The sequence below is a fragment of the Echinops telfairi genome, unplaced genomic scaffold (assembly GCF_000313985.2).
Source record: "Echinops telfairi isolate 266 unplaced genomic scaffold, ASM31398v2 ScPeMD7_7410;HRSCAF=8448, whole genome shotgun sequence".
Taxonomy (NCBI): domain Eukaryota; kingdom Metazoa; phylum Chordata; class Mammalia; order Afrosoricida; family Tenrecidae; genus Echinops; species Echinops telfairi.
The window spans coordinates 3,692,715-3,712,220 of NW_022111310.1; the positions used below are offsets into that span (position 1 = coordinate 3,692,715).

The following is a 19,506-nucleotide window of genomic DNA, read 5'->3' on the forward strand; positions in this document are numbered from 1 at the left end:
TGCCAGATATCACATGCTTAGCACAGAGTTAAGTACTAGAAAAAATACTGTCCACCTTCAATGTTCCATGCTTCTATGGCCCCTGACTCCAGCTGTTTCAGAAGCTGTGAACACCTTCTATGGGGAAAGCTCCTTCCGTGGTCCAGGGGCTGGGAAGTTACTTCAGAACCTCTTGACAGGCAGGGCTCTGCAGCTGCCCACCCCACTGCCATCGAGTTAATGCCGACTCAGTGTCCTTAGTTTCTGAGGCTGTAATCCTTTAAGGAAGCACATGGACTCATCTCTCTGACCTTAGCTTGGGGATACGTGGATGGCTGTAGACCGACCTGTTACACGTATTTTTGGTGCCTTGGGGGGTTAAAAAAAGGTTCACTCAAAACAGTGGTTCCGAGCGCATCTGCTGGGCTAGTTCGGTTCAAGATAGTGGTCAGCTCAGAGGGTTTGGTGACGCATTTTGGGAATTGCTCTAGTCCAGGGACACAGGTTGATCATGGGAGCTTACTTAATAAGTTTTAAGAACATGGGAAACTGTACTACTGAGGAAAAGGCTAATGAAGTTGACCCAAGGGATTGTTTCCCCATCATCAAAGGTAGCAAGGGCTGTCTTATGAGAATCCCCATGAGAAACCTTAACCTAGTTACCCTTCAGCCCGTCGTACCCCTTCAGACTTCTGTTTCCCAAACTCAAAGAACCTAACACAATTTGAGTCCTTCGAGGATGGTGAACTATCTTTTGATATCGCTTGCGCTGGAGTGCGAGATTGTTCGGAGAGGAAATGAAACACTTCAGGAGTGTCTAGGCATATATGGAAGCTATGTTTTATATTTTGGTGATCTTTTAATAATGTTTCTATGACTTTGTAGCAATATTTTTTGCCTTAGCCTTGTAAAGGCATGTTGAAAACTAGTGCCTGCTTACTTAGTTCTTCAACAAACATTGCTTACTCACCAAGCTAGTTTGGGGGAGATACGAGTAAAGTGTCTGCTAGCAGTGAGGAGCCCGGGCTGCTGGTAGTTAACAGGAAAATCGTGACGTCTATGGCTGCTCAGTGCCCTGAAAGGGTTGGAGTAGATGGAAGGGAGGAGCTCTTCCAGTGTGACAGGCAGGAAACCTTCAGAGCAGTGGCGTTTGAACAAGGTCCTGAAGGATAAAAGGCATTGGTGTCCCACAGTTAGTCCTAACACACTAATATCAACAAAGCTGGAGGTCCGACTCAGGTGACATTAAGATGCCGGCCCAGGGCAAGATGCACACTGCATGATTGCCAACACTCCCTTCACCCCAACCTGGGTGACTCTTGCTTTCCATCTTCAGCTTGGCTGTTACATCTACGTTCCTAAAAAGACAAAATAGACCAAGAGAGGCCAAAACCTAAAATTTTATTGTCTTCCATGTGAGATCCCCTCCTTTTATTGTTAGGTCTCTACACGCAACAACAACAAAACAAACCCACATCCGTGCAAACAAATACAGCGTACTCTTGCTAAGGATCCAGGCGAAAGAACGAGGGACACCATCTCCCACAAGGACAGCTGACACTCAGGTTTCTGGGAACGACAGGAATTCTTTCCGGTATGCTGACGTCAACGCAATCAACTTTGAGAAGGAGGCACAGACGATCAAAACCAATGAAGGCAGATGGGATTCAAAATGAAGTGGCAGCCTAGTAATAACCCAGAAGAAACAGAATGAAAGCCTTCTGCCATACGAGGGATTGCACATTTGTACCTTAACACTGGTAAGCTAAGGACTGATTGGAGCATTTGAGATTTTTTTTCCCCTCCCCTGAAGGGTGGAAGGTATGGTGTCTAGAAAGGTAGCTCAAGGGTTTGTTTGTTTGTAAGGTTCTAGGCTTCTTTGTTGACTTCAGGTCTCCCAACTGTACACCTGTTTCCCACGCCGGTGGTGTGCAGAGCTTATGAAGGGGAACCCGATGACGTCGGCAGGTAGGTGACATACCGGTAAAGCTGGTCAGCAAACGCTTCCGAGGAAAACTTCTCCTGCACTCTGGCTCTCCCAGCCAGTCCCATTGTGGCTCTCAGGGAAGGCTGGTGGATGAACTTTGCCATGGCTTCTGAGAAGCGCACTGGGTCAGGCTCACACAGAAACCCCGTGACGTTGTGCAGGATGGACTCCAGGGGCCCGCCTGAATTAACAGCGATGACTGGGCACTGCATGTACATGGCCTCCAGAGGGACGATGCCAAAGTGCTCGTTGCTTGGTGTGTAAAGCACACACATGCAACTATGTAGGAGCGAGATCTTCTGTGTGTCCGAGAAAGACCGCAGGAAGGTCACGTGCTGGCCAAGGTCAGACTGCTGGACCATCGCCTTCAACTCCTGATAGTGCTCCACATTCTCCAGGACTCTGTCATCATAACCACCCGCTATGATGAGGTGCACCCTGTCCCAGTCTTGGGATGCCAACTGTCCACGCAGCTCTACTAGGGCTTGCAGTGCCAGGGGCAGGTTCTTCTTCCTCTCATATCTGTTGATGGAGAGGAATAGGAATGGTCTCTCTTTGGGAACTAGGTCATCCAGTTCTTCAGGAACAGCTGAGTCAAAACGGGTGACATTCAGCGATGGATACAGGACATCGGGCTCTATTTGAGACAAGGTCTTGAATGTGTCTTTAAAAACACTAGCTGTAAATCGGCTGTTAACCACAATGCAGTCGGCCATGCCTGTGGTGTACTCTTCTATCCAGTCAATTGGCGCCCTATAGAGCCATTTAAGAAAAGAATCTCTCTTGGTGAGCAGCAGATCTGGGAAGTGACAGTAAAATAGGATCTTCTTCCGGCGTCGGGCCAGCCTGAGCACTGGGATACAAGCAGATACCTAAAAGCAAAAACCACAGCACTTAAAGGGACAGCTCAGCCCCACTTTGACCAACCAAGAGCAGACACTCACCCTGGTGGCAAGTCCACAGGCTCCTCCTGGATGGTGGCGGAAGCTGCTCTGTGTAACCTCCTACTCTTACTCACCCAGTACAACGGATGGCGTATCGGAGGCTGGCAGGCATTTGCTGGGTGAGTGCTAAATATACATGGTTGGAATAAAATGTCAGAACCTCCTTGAAAGGCACATTTGGCAACAGCTTTTGGCACTTAAAAATGAACACTCTTCAGCCCAACAACCCCCTCCCCCCAGGAATCTATTCCTAAGACATGTTTCCAGGACTCCCCAACCAACAGACTACCAGCCCCCCATAATGCCAATCTAGTCACAAAAAAACTGGCCAAGACAGTAGTGTCCTTTAACAGAAAAACGTGTTGTTTTATATGCAAACAAAAGTGAATTTTCTAACCAGTACAAAAAATGATGGTGGTGTAGTGGGTTATGTGTTGGGCTGCAAAGTCAGCAGTTCGAATCTACCAGTTGCTCCATGGAAGAAAGTTCACGCTTAGAAAGTTCAGCCTTAGAAATCCAAAGGGGCAGTGCTGGCAGGGTTGCTATGAGTCAGAATCAACTCAGTTGCAAAGAAGGAAGCAACTCTCTATTGATATTGATGCCTAGAATAGAAATTTTTGGCGGAGACAATCCAAGCTGTCCAATGGTCTCCAAGACAGGTGATGTTGTACACAGAGGGGCTGGGCCATGGCGACCTACAGGGTTTTTCATGGGCTGGTTTTTGGGCAGGAGGCTGTCGGGCCTTTCTTCCAGTAGTAAAATGTGTTAAGCAGTCAATGTGTTCAAATCTCCATTAGGTATCTAGAAGCTCAAACACGCCCAGTCAAGGGCATTTCTGGAAGGATCAAGGAATGAAACCGGGGTGGGGCTTTTACATTGATTCCCTTTTATACTACTTGGAATTTTAACAGTGCATATTACTTAAAAGCAACCTTGGGGTGTAGCATAAGAAAGGAAAAGTTCAGAATAACTAGAGGCTAGGGCCAAACTCAAAAACTCACTGCCATCTAGTCAGTGCGGACTCATAGCGACCCCCTGTGGGTTTCTGAGGCTGTAACGGTTTCCCAGAGTGGAAAGCCCTGTCTGTCTCCAGAGGGCTGCTGGTGGTTTCGAACTGCCAGCCATGCACACCCACCCACCACGACACCACAAGGGCTCCCTCCAGGTGTGCTTTATTGACCAAGGTAAAGAACTTGGACTTTTCTCCAGAGTGCAGTGGGGAGTCATGTTTAAAGTTTTACTACAAACAAGAGATGTTTTGCTTGGTGTTCCTAACATGGCACTGCTGTGGGGTGGGGTGACCGGGCTCCGTGGGCTAGTGAAATGCATGTGACTTAAAAAGTAGAGTCCTTAGAAATGGTGGGGAAGGGGAAGAAGATATGAGCTCCTCAGAAATAACAGCTGGTAAAGCTAGTGTTTCTTGAGGCGGGAGTTTGAGAACCGTGATTCAGTTAAAATGCAGATTTCTGGAATCCATCCGAGGACTCCAGGAAGAAAAATCCTGAGGGTGGGTGCCTGGAATCTGCTATGCGTGCCAACACTAAAGGTTGACAACCGTATTCCCACCCACAGCTGATCAGTTCGGGTCTTTCCAAAGCACAGGCGGGAAGGCGTACTCAAAGGATCAAGCGGTGCAACTCCATAAAACGAAAAGGAAGGGCAGCGAGGACAGGGGCGTGGCCGCACTGGCACAGGGGCTCCGCCAGGTCGAGGGCAGCTCTGTGGATGCCTCACCTGGTCGCACACCACCACGTCGAACTGCACGCCGCTGAGCAGCACCACGTAGAGCGCCAGGTAGACCATGCGCACGTAGGCGCAGAGCGCAGCGCCGCGGCCGCCCCAGCCCAGGCTGCGCGGCAGCCAGTCCCCCGCGCAGTGCACCGGCAGCTCGCGACTCTCGGCGAAGCAATGGCCCGGGTCGTAGTGCGCGGTCCATATCTGCACGTCGCATCCGCGCGCCCGCAGGGCCAGCGCCGCGTCCAGCACCAGCCGCTCGGCGCCACCCACGCCTAAGTCCGGGTGCAGGAAAAGCACAGACGGGCTGGGCCCCGGGCCCCAGTCGTGGTCCGGCTCCCCTGCCATTGCCTGGGAGCTGCCGTGCGTCTGGTACCCAGTAGAGCTTCCGGAAGTGCCCGGCCTCCGGGGCTCCCAGCGGCCACTGGGAGGCCGGCCCCGCCCCGCCGTGCGTAAATCGGTTAGGCCACATCAGCCTACATCTGTGGGCGCCTAGGAACTGCCGGATACAATTTCTTGCCCGAAATTGGATGTACCTTCTTTCATGGTAGGGATTGGACTAAAGAAAGGGCTCTTTGTACAAATTAAGGAGCTATAGGTCTGTACTTTCCATATAACAGCTGACCAAGACGCCTGGAGAGAACTTTTATACAGGCAAATCGTGTGGACAGCCCAGGCGTCCTGGAGTCAACGAGGACCCTGCCAGCAGGTCTGGGGGCGGGGCCTGAGCTAGTCTCCCCAGCCGCCTGTCTTTTGCAGGCTACTCAGCTTCCGGCGGCCCGCTTCAGCCTGCTGCCAGCCTGCAGTTTCCAGCATGGTATGGTGGTCTCAGCCTCCCCTACTTGATTCCGTCTCCCAGGCTCCTTGGCTTCTACCTGTTTTCTCTTCGTGTCTCTTTCGCTGCCCCGAGTCTCCGTTGCGGGTGGGGGCCCAGCTGTCAGGGCCTGGGCTCGCGGAGCTGATCGGTCCGCCCTCTTGTCTCCCACTGCAGCCTGGTCCGACCCCCAGCGGCACTAACGTGGGCTCCTCTGGACGCTCTCCCAGCAAAGCAGTGGCCGCCCGGGCGGCGGGATCCACCGTCCGGCAGAGGTGAGCATCCGCGAGACCCACAGGGCTGTGGGTTCGGCGCGACAGGACAGAAGGGAGAGCTAGGGATTTCGGAATCCACCCATTTGAGCCTTAAGCGACGTGGCAGTAGCGGGAATTGCTGACCTCTTGGATACACTCAGTTTCGGGCCCTAACACTTAAAAGAACGTTAACAGACTGGGGTCAGCCAACAGCTGGGAAGGATTGGTATTTCCAAGCTCGTGGCTCTGAAGCTGAGCCGTGTACACACATTTTGGCCCAGAGGTCCCAGATGTACGTCATTTAGCTTAACTTCTCTTGACACAAAACGTAGGCTCTTTTGGGCCCCCAAGTTATACCTCTATTTATTTCCAAGGACATTGCCATTCACTCGTCCACCCAAGATAGAAGCTTCGGTAGATGTCTCTTGCTCTCTTTGTCCAATCATTTACCAGACTTTAAGTCAACACGACAGCGTTCTTCTCATCAGTTTTTTACTTCCCGGTTTCCACTGCCACCTTTTATCCCCCAGCCATTCAGCTGAATTCTCTGCATTTGGTACTTCTCCTCCCCTGTAAATCTGTCCTCCACTCAACAGCTGTCACTCTTGGGCGTAAAAAAACCCTCTGCTAGTTTCCTGTTGCTGGATTTTGAAAATGGGATGAGACTTTGGATGGCCTACGGCTCACTTTAGAGATCCGTTAGCTGTGGAGCTTATTTCTGTTTCAGATCTTATTAGCCCATTTGGTGGCCCTAGGCCTTCTTGTTAACCCTTCTGCCTGGATCTCCATGTATTGCTCAAGACTAAACTCAGGAATGATTTCCTTTACAGACAGGCAGTAGCAGCTAGTTAGTTTCTCAATCTCCAGTTCTCAGTTCTCATCACAGGGTCAGACTCAACAATAAATGATGAAGGATTGAAAGACTCCAGCGACCCTGTTGTGTTGGGATTTTTACCTATTGAAGACTGGGCAGGTTGTGAGTGACAACTGTCTAAGGGTATGATCAAAGAAGGAATGTTTCTTCTCGGGCCTCAAGCCCACCAGGTCGCTTCTGATCATAAGATCAGAGTAGAACTGCCCCATAGGATTTCCAAGGCTCTAAATCTTCATAGAAGCAGACTGCCTCATCATTCTCTCTTGGAGCATGCTGGTAGATTTGAACTGTCAACCTTTTGCTTAGCAGCTGTGTGTTTTAACATTGTGTCAGAGGTCACCCCTTGGCTACTATCTCATTCACTGTTGTCAACCCTCTAGGGCAGCGTTTCGCAACCTGTAGGTTGCGATCCCCTTGGGAGTTGAACAACCCTTTCACAGGGATCACTCGATTCATAACAGTAGCAAAATTACAGATATGAAGTAGCAACACAAATCATTTAATGGTTGAGGTCACCACAACATGAGTAACTGTATTAAAGGGTCGTGGCATTAAGGAGGTTGAGAACCACTGCTTGAGGACAAGGTAGAACTTCTCTGGTGAATCTCTGAGACTGTACCTCGTTATGGCAGTAGAAAGCCCCATCTGTTTGCCCATCTTGGCTACACACGTAAGCCTGTAACTGAGCTTTGAAGTTAGAGGAGACATGTTTCAGTTCAGAGCAAAGACGTTTAGATACAGCTGTCTGAAATGGTGACCTTGTCCTGAACAGTGGAGAGTTTGCTATCACAGGGATTCACAGAAACTTGTGGGGGGCGGGGGGACCTGCTGGGGGTTAGTTTATATGAGCCCCAAAGAACTGGAGGTCGATGAGCCAGACACAGGATCCAGACTCAGCCAAAAGGAAACAACCTTTTCTGTCGTGTCCACGTGTATTGGAAGCAGGCTACTCCCCTGAGGAAATGATCAATGGATCACCTCTGGTGGTGATGAGAGTAAGTGGGTTGCATCTTTGCTCAGTCTCATTACAACTGATTGGCTGCTTGTAGCAGATTCTGTTATGCAAGTGGTACTTTGCATTAGGTCACCTCATGGGGGATTGCTAGGTCTTAACTGCTAAGCCAGAGAATTTTGACCTTGCCAAATTGACCCAAAAACCTAGCTATTACAGTTCATAACTTATTAAAGATGAATTCCAAGTTTATCTTTTAATGGCAAGATTAGTTTACAGGAGAAAAAAAAGTCCAAAACACACAAAATGATTTAACTGATGCCTTAGTGCAATACACAGCTAGGGAAGATGCAGCTTCTAAAGTGCACTGTGGGGTTGGTGCCATCTTTTAGGATTCAGTGTGGCTAAGGCTAGTGTGATTGTACAACCAGACCATGGTTATACGTAGTGCGAGACCCAACTATGCCCCCTTATAGGCATTTTGTCACTGGTTATGTGTTATTTCATGAGTGTCATGTAGTTAAGTACTGTTGTCTGAGAATTTGCACTTTGTGAATCTGAAAGTTGAAGCACATGACCAATCCTATTTTCATTTTGTATGCAAATTGGCATTGTTTCTCTGTTTAATTAGGTAGGAGACGTAGTACCTTGGAGAGAAAATGGAATGGAGTTTAAGGTCAGACCTGGGTTGAAGTCTAGTCCTGCTGACTACAGTGTAAAGGGAAGCTGCTGTGAAAATGAAAGGAACACAACTGCGTTGTAAACTTTCAAGGGTGAATAGTATTGGAGCAGGACTGGGGTCTGGAGCATTAAGGTCATTAGAAGATTAGCCACTGTGGAGCCACCACATGCCAGGCACTGTTGAGGACAGATCTGTGAATAAGACAGGCAGGGTTGTGCTCATGAGCCTTACGTGAGAAAGTGTCATAAAATTTGTGGGAAAATTCCGTTATTTATTCATTCCTTTTTTTAACGGATCATTTTGAAGCCTCGTTGTATATTCCCAGGAATGGGTACAGCCTCAGAAACCACAGGGGGTTTCCATGAGTTAGCATTGACTTGATGGCAGTGAGTTTGGTTTGGCTTGGTGTTCTGGTGTGGGGACTGTTAAAAAAGACAAAGCAATCATGTGATTTTAGGGCTATCAAGACAAATAATGTTTGGTCGGGGTAAAGAAAGTGACTTGGTGGTGTAGCGGAGCACATGTTGGGCTGCTGACTGCAGGGCCAGCGGTTCAAATCCAGCAGTCCCTCCATGGGAGAGAGGAGGATGAGCTTTTTGCTTCCTTACAAATGTATAGCCCGGGAAACCCACAGAGGCAGTTGTACTCTGTCCTACAGGGTGGCTGTGAGTTGGGATCCACTCAGTAGCAGTGGGTTGGGTGGCTTGAGAGAAAGAGCGGTGGGATAGAGGGAACATGGATGGTGCTTTGATAGGGCACCTAGAGTAGCTGACAGTTGAGAGGGTTGTAAAAAGCATGAGAGCCAATCCTGAAGCTCTGTATGGAGGCCTGGGCTTTCCCGTAGTTAGTTGCAGGCTGAGGTGGGGGGGGGGGGGCCCGCTTGGCTTCTGGGAGCAAGAGCCAGAAAGCCATCACGTCAGAACAAAGCAGGTAAAGGGTTAGTTATGACAGTCACCATATTGAGGTATAGGAAGAGGGCGGCAGTTACCCAGTGACCAGGAAGAAAGGGTAGATTACACTCCAAACAGGAATTTCAAAGGTTCACGTGGTCTCTCTTTAAGCCTCTCCCCAGTTTTCCACTGGAGGGTGATGGGAAGTATTTTGGGCACATGTTGGCATTTCTGGGTGTCCTGGTTCTCAAATCCTCTGCTATCCCCCATGTGTCTGCAAAGAGGAAAAGCCTTAAAGAGGCCAGTCTATGGTTTCTGTCATTCGGGGAGACTTGGAAGGTAGGAACTGGAGTTGGGAGGCTGTTGTGGGGAGAGCAGAAAGTACGAGAGTGCTAGTCCTGGGTCAGCTGGTGACTTACCCTGTCCACACTGCGTAACTGTAGCTCAAATTATTTTTTATGGAAAGAGAGAACATTTGAGCCACCTACCTTCCAGATTAAGTGGTGTGTGTGCACACGCATGCTCTCAAGCACCCTGGTGGCATAGTGGTTATGTTGTGACCTGCTACCTGCAACGTCAGCAGTTCAGAACCACCAGCCACTACGTGGGAGAAAGGTGAGACTTTCTAGTCATGGAAAGAGTTATAATCTTCGAAACCCACAGCAGCAGTTCTACCCTCTCCACTCATTCCAGCTGTCAGAATCTACTTGATTCCGAGTTTGGCTAGGCATTTAAGTGTGTGTGTGTGTGTGTGTGTGTGTGTGTACTAGTTGCTCTATAAATCTTCGTACAACGGTATTTATGATTTATAACATAAATCCACAAAGGAAGTTAAAAGTCCCTGGGCAGACTCATAAAGACTGATCACCATGTAGCCTAAAATCAATGGCTCTGAATTAAGTGCCTTGTAGTGTACTAGACATTAATCATTGCTCAGCACTGATGGTGGAGGGCTACTCAACAGTGCAGCACACGCACAGCTCTTTCTGCTGGAACGTTGGTTCTGCACCACCACCCCATGTGCAGGAGGGCCGGCGCCCTGAGCTGGAGACAGTGCTGCTGGTGTTTAGAATGTGGGCTGCTGGTTGTGGCAGGGGTGGTAAGTTTCTGAGAGCTGCCACAAAGCGGCTGGCTTTCACAACAGGAGTCACTCATACTTCTGGAGGCGAGGAGTCTGAATTCACACTGTGGCAGGGTCGCGTTCTCTCCCAAGAGGCTCTTGTCTCTCAGCGTCTAGTAGCCCAGGTATTGCTTGGCTTGTAAAGACATCTTCACATGGCTTTCCCCTTTTTCCCCTCTCCCCTCCTTTTACAAAGGCCTCACAGGCGAGATTAGGACCTGTTCTAATCCAGTCTGGGTAGACCAGAGAAACAACTTCAGAGAGACTTATGTGTGCAAGAAAGAGCTTCATATGAAGAATAATTGTATATTGAGAAAACATCCCAGCCCAGTCCAGATCAAGTCCATAAGTCTGATATTAGCCCATATGTCCCATACCAATCTATAAATTCCTTTTCAGACTCATGCAATACATGCAGTGATGCCGAATGCAGGAAGATCACAGGCCAGTGGGTGGAAAGTCCTGTGGATCCAGTGGCAGTGGAAGCATCTCAGCCCTGGCAGGGATCTCCATGTGGGTCTTCCAGTGGCAGGGCTCTAACATAGCTCCATGTGTCTTGTAAACAGGAATGTGTAGGCGGGAGGGAGTGTCCCACCTCCAGCGAACTATTTATCTCCTTAGCACCTCTGAATGAGGCCATCAAGCTGTGACCGGATTGACAGGCTAAACTCCACCCCTTCGCTCTTCATAGTCTCAAGTTGGCGCCAGATTACATAACTCCCACCCACCTCGTGTTCATGGATGCCATTTCAGAGACACCATTTTCAAATCACCTCGTGCTCATAGGTACCAGAGGTTAGGGCGTAGGCATATCTTTTGTGGGGACATGGAATTCAGTCCATAACATCAAGTGAGTGGGGATTATGATCAAAGTTGGGCAGGCAGTGAGACGAGATGGTAGGAATGTGGTTGCCACTTCTGTTTTACTTTTTTCCCAAAGCCCAAGACTCAGCCGCCCACAGGCACTGGAACAGTATTTTAGGGAGAGGAGACAGCTGAGGGAGGAGCCCTGGGGGGCGAGGTCAGTTATGTGCTGGACTGCTCACCCCAAAGTCCTCAGTCCAAACTCACCAGCTGCTCCCAGGGAGAAAGATGAGGCTCTCGTCCACAACGATTTACAGCCTTGGGAACCCTTCTGGGGCTGAAGGGAGTCAGCAGGACCTTGGGCCTTTTATCCAGGTTTTCCCTCCCACCCTCCCTGGGCTTTCTGAGCTGCTGAATGGACTGAAGAGGTGCTTGCTGACTTCCCTCACCACTCAGTAGCCACTCCCTCGCTGTCCCCCTCGATCTCTGGAGGGAGATGCCCCGCTGGGATTGGCATTGGGCTGCATGAGACCTGGTCTGTTGGAGTGCGTTCTCCAGGGCCTGAGGGCCACTCCTGGAGGGAGGGCAGGGGCCTGGGCCTGGCAGTGGTCAAGCATTGTTGCGTCCCTGCTGTTGGATGACTTCTGCTTCACACAGCGCCTGCCACAGCCTGTCCTCGTGTTTCCCCATCTGCGATCCATGGGCAATGAATCAAAGTAGTGAGAATATATATTCCAAGGCAGTTTTGCATCTATGTAGGCTCTGTTTTCCTGGACACGTTGAAAGCTCGTTATAAGTAGTCTTTGGGAAATTAGGTTATAGCATTCAAAGCGAGGTTTTGTTGGCTTCTAAGAGATACCTGGGGAGAGACACGGAAAGGCCTTGTCCAGCTGAGGGGGCCTGACACTGGAAGGTGGCTGGGCCTGGAGTCAGAACTTGGCTCAAGCACGTGTCTCCCCCGTTTCTGAGCCTGATTTTCCTCACTTAGAAGATGGAGGCAAGACCTGCTCCCCAGGCTTCTTGGAAGCCGTGGCGTGTGGCGGGGACTCTGCTGGGTGGCTATCTTACCTAGCCCAGAGGAGTCAGACAGGGATTTGGGGAGGGCCCGCCAAGAGAAAGGTTACTTTAAAAAGAAAAAAACCCCATTAATTTGTCAACTGTAATTTTCGTATTTGCTATCAGTGCTGTTGCAGAGATCTCCAAGAAAAGGCAGTCTGTGACACTTTGTGCTCCTACAGGAAAAATGCCAGCTGCGGAACACGGAGTGCCGGCCGCACCACCTCAGCCGGCACTGGGGGGATGTGGCGCTTCTACACTGAAGACTCACCGGGGCTCAAAGTGTAAGTCTCAGCACCAGACCCTGTGCGGGCGCGGTGCGCGCTCCCTCTGCCACCTCCACCAGTGGGACTTGCTTTGATGCGCTTTACACTGTGCAGGGCCTCCTTTGTGCCAGGTGGGCTGGGGCTGGGCTGCCCATTTATCAGCGGATGAGACAGGGTAGGCCCGGGAATGACATCCCTTCCTGCACGGAGGGAGAGAAGGGCGGCCCTTCGTGGAGCTCTGTCAAAGCAAGTGATGTGCACAGCGAGCACTGGAGGGAACCGGGCTGTGTTAGCAGGGATTGCTCCTCCTTTGGTGTGCTCGCCCCACACTGAGAAAGCGGAGTCCCCGTTTGAATAGGAATTGGGGTGATTTTTTCACAGCTTTCCCGGAAGCACAGTTGATAGGATTACAGCCTGGAAGAGGTTTCTCCATTAGACTGAGGTACCAAAAGTTCTTGGCCTCCTTGCCCCCAGTGGGTGGTGAGTGGGCCCCAGAGAGGGAAAGACCACTCCCCAGGTTCTTAGGCCTCTGAGAACTTATTGGGTGATGGGCAGTGGGCAGTGCATGCCCTGGTCCCCAAGCTCAGCTCACCTTACTCACTGTGCACATTGGTGCTGGGCAAGTAGCCCTCACCCCCTAGGGATCCCGTGCACCTCTCGTTCTTGATGAGCCTTGTGGGCGACAGATGGGATAACAGTGATGACTCTGGTTTGGGCCTGGGGCTTTGCACGGAGCTTTCAGCATGGAGTTTGATCTGCCCGGTGGTCTTGTGAAATAAATGGGTGACACTTTGGGGATGAGGGACTCAGGTGACATAGTCAAAGACAAAACAGAGCGAAGAGGTGGAACCATTCAATAAACCCCAGCCTCTCCCCATACTGCCTTGTGGTAGGAAAAGCTGCCACTTACAAAAACAAACGAGATGCCTCTGGAATCGTTTAACTGATTGACGCACCTGGCTTACTCGGGCTGCAGATAGGGTTTATATGGGCATCCCTCAAATTCTTGGTTTGGTTTTTTTTTCCTTTTTATTATAGTGGAGATTTGTATAGGAAGGTCAGACCATTTAGAAAGTGATTGTTGGGGTCGAGGTAATAGTAGTAGTGTTTAAATGCATGTCTACTGTAAGCTAGCATTGTCTATGTATCCGTTTATTTAATATCTCAGTAACCCTTTGAGGCGGTAGGTACTGTGAATTCCTCCACTTTCCGGATGAGACTTGAGAAGGCTAGTAACAGGGCCAAGCACACCATTCCTGTGTGACATCTGGTTTCCAGCACCTTTGCTTTCTGACCAGAGCTGCGCTGTGAGTTAGGGTGTTCAGCGACTGATGTCCCTGGTATTACTTACTGGGAAGTAGGGGCATGGGAGCAAGTGCAGCGTTTCCATTTGTTACTCCCTCGATTCACGTAGCAGCATCTACCGGTAGGAGAACAAGGGAGTAGTGGAATACGGTCTTGTGCCCAGGGCGTCACTGACTGTCCCGTAGTGCGTCGATGCTGTCACTCCTGCTGTGCCACCGGTGCTTCTCCTGTCGCCTCCATGACTATCAAGACTCTTCTCAGGGGCCACCCGTCGCCTGCTCCCCACTTGTGTTAGGGTGATGAGGTGAAACTTAGTGAAAGAGACTGAACTTGTAACATCTCACATGAACTAGTCACAGGCCGTGTAAGACCTTTGGGCTTTCCCTTTAAAAAGAGCCCCTATCCTTGCCTTAAAATTCTCAAAATATTAGATTTAGGGATGAGCTGATGAGTAAAATAAGCTTCCTGCTCCAAAAATGCATAGCTAGAAATCAGACGTACTGCATATTGCATAAACTGCCCCTCAGTGCAGTCACATGAGTGATGTAGGTCAAAATCAGAAACCCCGAGTCAGAACTCTCCTTTTTGGCTCTCTGTTAGGAAGTAAATATCTCTCTAAGCCTTTGTTTTCCATATTCGTAAAAAGAAATTAATATCCCTTTCCTAAAGATATTAACTAGAGATGAATATTTTTTGATCACATATCTGAAATGCTTTAAATTAGAACATGAGACTTATCTTTGTATACCTAGTAAGTAATGGTTAGGCAACAAAGGTGGTTGTCTTTAGATGAATTTTCATTTGAAAAATGAGTTTGGTGACTGGATCATTTGCATTTAGGAGTTTGGGCAAATTTCTGTCTTCATACTTTTCTTGTGGGGACAGCAAATAGGTGAAAGCAGAGAGACCAGTGTGCAGAGCCTCCATGCGCCATCATGTGGCTTCAGCCGTGGCAGCTCTCGGCTGGTTGGCTGGTTTCACTGCCTCTGCCCCACCCTCCCCACACGGCGCCAATCCGAGGCATCACGTATTTCATCTGACTGCATTTCAGTGGCTTTGCCTAAGGACAGGACTCCTCCTACCTAAATACAATCCCCAGGCCACCCCAACACCCTCAAAACACACACAAGTTCAGTTTGGGGAATATTTCATAATGATGTAGATTATGTTCCTGGATGAATCTTAAGTGGTCCCCAGAGTGTGTATCTCCCCACTCCCATTTCCTAGGGACTCAGTCGTATTGAACATACAATGATATATTATTATCAAAAGTAAGTATGCCTTCTCTTCTTATTTCTAGTGGCCCTGTTCCAGTATTGGTTATGAGTCTTCTGTTCATCGCTTCTGTGTTTATGTTGCACATTTGGGGCAAGTACACTCGTTCATAGATTCGGCTACATCCATCTGTCTGTCATCTGAAGGAGGAGGAAGCAACCCAACAGATCTTGGACCAAAAGCATAGTGGTTTTTTTGTTGTTCACCAGAAAGACGTTTTCTGTAAGCTTACTGTTTTACGGGGAACTTCATGAGAATTGACTTTTGAGGAATTAAAACATTTTTTCCTTTAGCTAATAAACTTTTTAATTGTTTTATACCAAGTCTGATTGCTGGCACCTGACTGAGTGCTTGTCGTCTCTGCCTTTAGTGTTTCAAGTACTTACACAGAACGTTTGTCTTGTTTCCTGTGTTGGATTGACAGTTCTTTATAGGACGATGGACTCGTTCAAAACCAGGATGCTGTAATTGGCCTCAGCTTGTTTCCTTCTAGGTGTCTCTGCCCTGGGGCTTGTCACGTTGGGTGTTCTGTGATTTTCAGGGAGTGTGCCTGGAACTCCATCAGGCAGATCTGTGCTTACGGGCATCTGGTACCAGGGGAATCGTCAGAGAAATCACGAGCCAGAAATCTTGGATGAAGTGGGGGTTTTTTGGTTTGTTCTTTGTCTCTAGAATCATAGATCATATTTTTGTTTCTTTTCATTCCAGTTCTTAATTCGATGAATGTAACCAGGGTCTGTCAGCATCATTTATTTCTTCCCGTCAGACCCACATTTTGAAGGCATTCATTTGGGAGATTGTATTTTGAGTAAAATTGTTTTCATTTTGAAGAATAAAGGCCTGTCCCATCAGTGTGCGGTAACAGCAAGGCCGACCACTTCCGAGTGGACACGGGCAAGCTAGCCCTTGCTGAGGAGAGCCCGCCAGAGCTCAGAGACAGTGAGGACATGCGTTCTGTGTCAGTGAGGTTGGGCCGCTGAAGCCGTCTGGAAAAGACCATCTTAGGGAAGGGGCCTCATAAACCCTTAAGACAGGGCAGGGCATGTGGAGCTGGAAAGATGAGGCCCTGACCCTGTTCTGGGCTAAGAGCAGATGGGGCTCGATCTGCTTCTTGGAGGCTGGGTACCACTTCGCTCCTGCCTTCACCTCTCTGCTAGTCTAGCCTCCTGTTCTCTCCAGGTGCCAGTGCCCCCGCAGGAAGAATTGAGAAGGATGGGGAATCATGCCAATGCTGGCATCATGTTGAAATGGACGAGAAGGCCTACCACGTGGCTGCTTTCATCAGAACACTGCGAGGTGTGTGGAGCCCTAGATGCACAGAAGCGGTACTGCCTCAGACCGGAGGAGGAGCTGCAGGCTGCAGCCCCTGTGTGACCTTTGGAGTGCACGTTTGGGTCTTCCAGGGTGACCACACCTCCCTTCTCCCACCCTCCAGGTGTGGAGGTACTCCTGATAAAACCGGTCAGATCTGGGTTCAACAGGTTTACATTCTTGTGGCCACACGTTGTCAGGTGAGCTGCGGTGCAGGGAGAGAGTTAGTACAGCTCATCTAACTTTAGGATAGGAGCACCGGTAGCTTGATAGGTCACGTATTGAGCTGCTAACTACAAGGTCACCAGCCACTGCCGGAGAACGCTGGGCTTTCCACTCCTGTAAAGACGCAGTCTCAGAAACCCACAGGGCAGTCTGCTCCGTTGGAATTCACTTGATGGCAGTGAGCTTTATTCTTTGTAATTCCCACCACATGACTAGTTCGGATTATGCAAATGAGAGGTGCTTGTAGTCCACCAAAGGGATTAGACAGCTTGCTAATAATGTCTATCACCGTGTTTGCTTCAGTAGCACATACACTAAAATAATGTATATCCCCTTTGGGGACTGCCTGGGTAAAGAAGGTATATGGAACCCTAAATGGGGATTGGCCAGTTTTACCCTCCTGCCAGGCTTAAAACTCACTGTCTATGAGGCAGGAAGTGGGGCATTCGCTACCATCAAGAAAGAAGAGCCAGGAGGGGAGCATATACTTTTGGCCCAAGATCACTGCACTGGACCTCTCCAGGAGACAAGAGCTTGACACCAGAGATGGCAAGGTACATTGGCAGAGAAATGGTGGCAGCAGACAAAGCAGAAGCAAGAGGCCACAGGACAGGTGGGTTTCCCAGCCCAGGGGAGGAGAAGCTGAATGCCCTTGGGCAGGAGGTGTGCCGATGGAGTGGGATGTCTCTGAGGACTTGGTGGTTAGCGTGGGGACCCATGGATCTAGGGCTCAGCACCTCGGAGCTGAGGCTTACTGGAGTAGGGTAACACTTGCTTGAAGGAGGCCAGTGACTAGACTGTGGGACCAAGGGTTTGAGAGCCAGAGAGTGGTATCCCCGTATGGCTGAGAAGAGGCTGTCCAGATGGAATAACTATTATGAGTGTTCATGAACCTGAATCGTTACCTATTACTTCCCTAATAAACCTCATAATCGTGCGTATTGGCTCTGAGTTCTGTGTGGCCATTGTAATGACATCAAATTTAGTAGAGAAGTCGAGGGTGCCGTGGGAGGGATAGTTAGGGTCAGAATTGTTTGTTTGTTTTAAGTTGGAAGATGGAAGCAGGGCTGACCTCTGTCTCATAGGAGTCAGCTTTGGGTGGCTGTTAGAAATAACGATTCTCTCATGACATTCGAGAAGGTCAGATGCCATCCCCACGCCATTTTAAAATGAGTCAAAAATAGAGTAAGATTGGCTAAAAAGTCTAAATTATTTAAGTACAGTTGCTCTGGCAATCTCAAGCTAAATGAGACTTTAAATGAGGTAAAGACACGTACAAATGAACTAAGAGTCAATGGTCTAGACCTGGGGTCCTCAAACTTTTTAAATGGGGGGGCCAGTTCACTGTCCCTCAGACCCGTTGGAGGGCTGGACTGTAGTTTAAAAAAAAACTGAACAAATTCCTATGCACACTGCACATGTCTTATTTTGAAGTAAAAAAACAAACCGGGCAAAAATAGCTGGCAGACCAGATAAATGTCCTTGGCGAGCCGCATGTGGCCCATGGGCCATAGTTTGAGGACACCTGGTCTAGACGGTTCTGTTTTGAGGAAAGTTCTAGAAGTTGGTACCTTTGATAACAAATGAAAACATAAAGGGAAGAACTTGAATTAGACATAAAAGGGTTAAATCAGTGCCACAAACATGCTTGTTCCTCCTGCTGACTGGTCAAAGGCAATATGACTGAATCCTGAAGTTGATGCCCATAGCGTATCACCAGTTTTCCTCAGCAATCTATCAAACGAAACCTGTTGTGGTCACATTTTTTTCTGATTCACAGTGAATCTACAGGCAGAAGAGAACTAACCCTGTAGTTTCCAAGGGCATAATCTTTATGGAAAGAAAGTGCCACTCTAACGCTCGTGGAGCAGCTGGTGGGTTTGAACAGCTAACCTTTGGGTTTGTGGCAAAGCTTTTAGCCACGGTGCCACCAGTGCATGTCTCTTATTGGGAATTCAGAAGAGTAGTTGCTGGTTTCAAAGCAACAAAACCAGAAGAAACAACTCCTAGACCCTCTCTCAATGATCTCAAGCTTTAGTGTGCTTCGCAATCACCTGCTGGCAATGTGCTACAGTCTTACGTCACGTTTTGACAGCACCAGACCCCCTAAGGCAGGAGCCACGGGCATACAGTCCTGCAGTTATCCCAGACTCATTGTTCTTGTCACTGTTAGGTTGTGCCATCCGGTTGGATTGGACTCAGCTACCTCCTATACAGCAGAACAAGACATTGCCTAGTCCTGCGCCGCCCTCACAGTTGATGCTGCTTGAGCTGTTGTACCAGTCCACACTGAGAACTCTTATCAAGAATGATGCCCTTTTCCAGGGACGGACCCTCCTGCTAACATGAGACAGAGTCTTGCCAACTTTGCTTGCAAGGAGTATGCTGGCGGTACTTCTTCCAAGACCTGTTCTTGCCTGTTTGTTCTGGCAATCTGTGGGATAGTCGATACTTATCGCCAGCACCACAGGCATCGGTTCTGGCTTCTGTAGTCATGGTTTCAGCTTTCACATGCATATGAAGTGGTTGAAGATAGCATGGTTTGGGTCAGGTATACCTTAGTTCTCAAAGTGGCATCTTGCTTTTGAACCCTTTAAAGCAGTGGTTCTCAACCTTCCTTTTGCCGTGACCCTTTCAGACAGTTCCTCATGTTGCAGTGACCCCCAACCAGAAAATTATTTTCTTTGCTACTTTATAACTGTAATTTTTCTACTGTTATGAATCTAATGTATATATCTGATATGCAGGATGTGTTTTCATTGTTACAAATTGAACATCATTAAAGCATAGTGATTAATCATAAAAATATATAATTGTGAAATATTTATTTCTAATTACAAATAAATGAAATTTTGTCTTGAAGTGTGGTGGAGCATGGGTAACAGTCTTAATATAACAACAGTAAACTACATTGCTACCGTTTGCCACAGTATGCGTAAAAAGCCAACGTCAGTGCGAAGGTTGAGATAGCTTCTTTCTCACGAGATCAGAAATTCTCGGGGCAGTTTTGCAAGACACAATGAAGATCATCTTC

General features: G+C 48.8%; 2 protein-coding genes across 3 annotated transcripts; one reads left to right on the plus strand and one right to left on the minus strand.

The window, feature by feature from the left end:
- Positions 1-1,361: 1,361 nt before the first annotated feature.
- Positions 1,362-5,018, minus strand: ALG2 (ALG2 alpha-1,3/1,6-mannosyltransferase). 2 transcript variants are annotated; one of them, XM_045296601.1, is made up of 3 exons: positions 4,645-4,722; positions 1,961-2,838; positions 1,362-1,664 (listed from the first exon to the last, which is right to left on the minus strand). In XM_045296601.1, exons 1-3 carry the CDS (start codon positions 4,711-4,713, stop codon positions 1,541-1,543), a joined length of 1,071 nt encoding a protein of 356 aa, XP_045152536.1. In that variant the 5' UTR covers positions 4,714-4,722; the 3' UTR covers positions 1,362-1,540. The 2 variants fall into 2 exon arrangements, with proteins under 2 accessions (XP_045152536.1, XP_004711130.1); XM_004711073.2 differs by having other exon boundaries at positions 1,362-2,838; positions 4,645-5,018.
- Positions 5,019-5,369: 351 nt separating this feature from the next.
- SEC61B (SEC61 translocon subunit beta) lies at positions 5,370-15,253 on the plus strand. The gene is made up of 4 exons (XM_030887374.2): positions 5,370-5,461; positions 5,636-5,733; positions 12,273-12,374; positions 14,962-15,253. The coding sequence occupies exons 1-4, from the start codon at positions 5,459-5,461 to the stop codon at positions 15,047-15,049; spliced, it is 291 nt and encodes a 96-aa protein (XP_030743234.2). The 5' UTR covers positions 5,370-5,458; the 3' UTR covers positions 15,050-15,253.
- The last annotated feature ends 4,253 nt before the right edge of the window (positions 15,254-19,506 follow it).

Bases quoted from the DNA above. Each gene is read 5' to 3' on its own strand.
- SEC61B (XM_030887374.2), top strand. The intron at 5,734-12,272 runs GTGAGCATCCGC...GTGCTCCTACAG, and splicing joins GGATCCACCGTCCGGCAGAG to GAAAAATGCCAGCTGCGGAA. The intron at 12,375-14,961 runs GTAAGTCTCAGC...TCTTATTTCTAG, and splicing joins GACTCACCGGGGCTCAAAGT to TGGCCCTGTTCCAGTATTGG.
- ALG2 (XM_004711073.2), bottom strand. From the start codon at position 4,992: ATGGCAGGGGAGCCGGACCACGACTGGGGCCCGGGGCCCAGCCCGTCT. The intron at 2,839-4,644 runs GTGAGGCATCCA...TTTTGCTTTTAG, and splicing joins ACGTGGTGGTGTGCGACCAG to GTATCTGCTTGTATCCCAGT.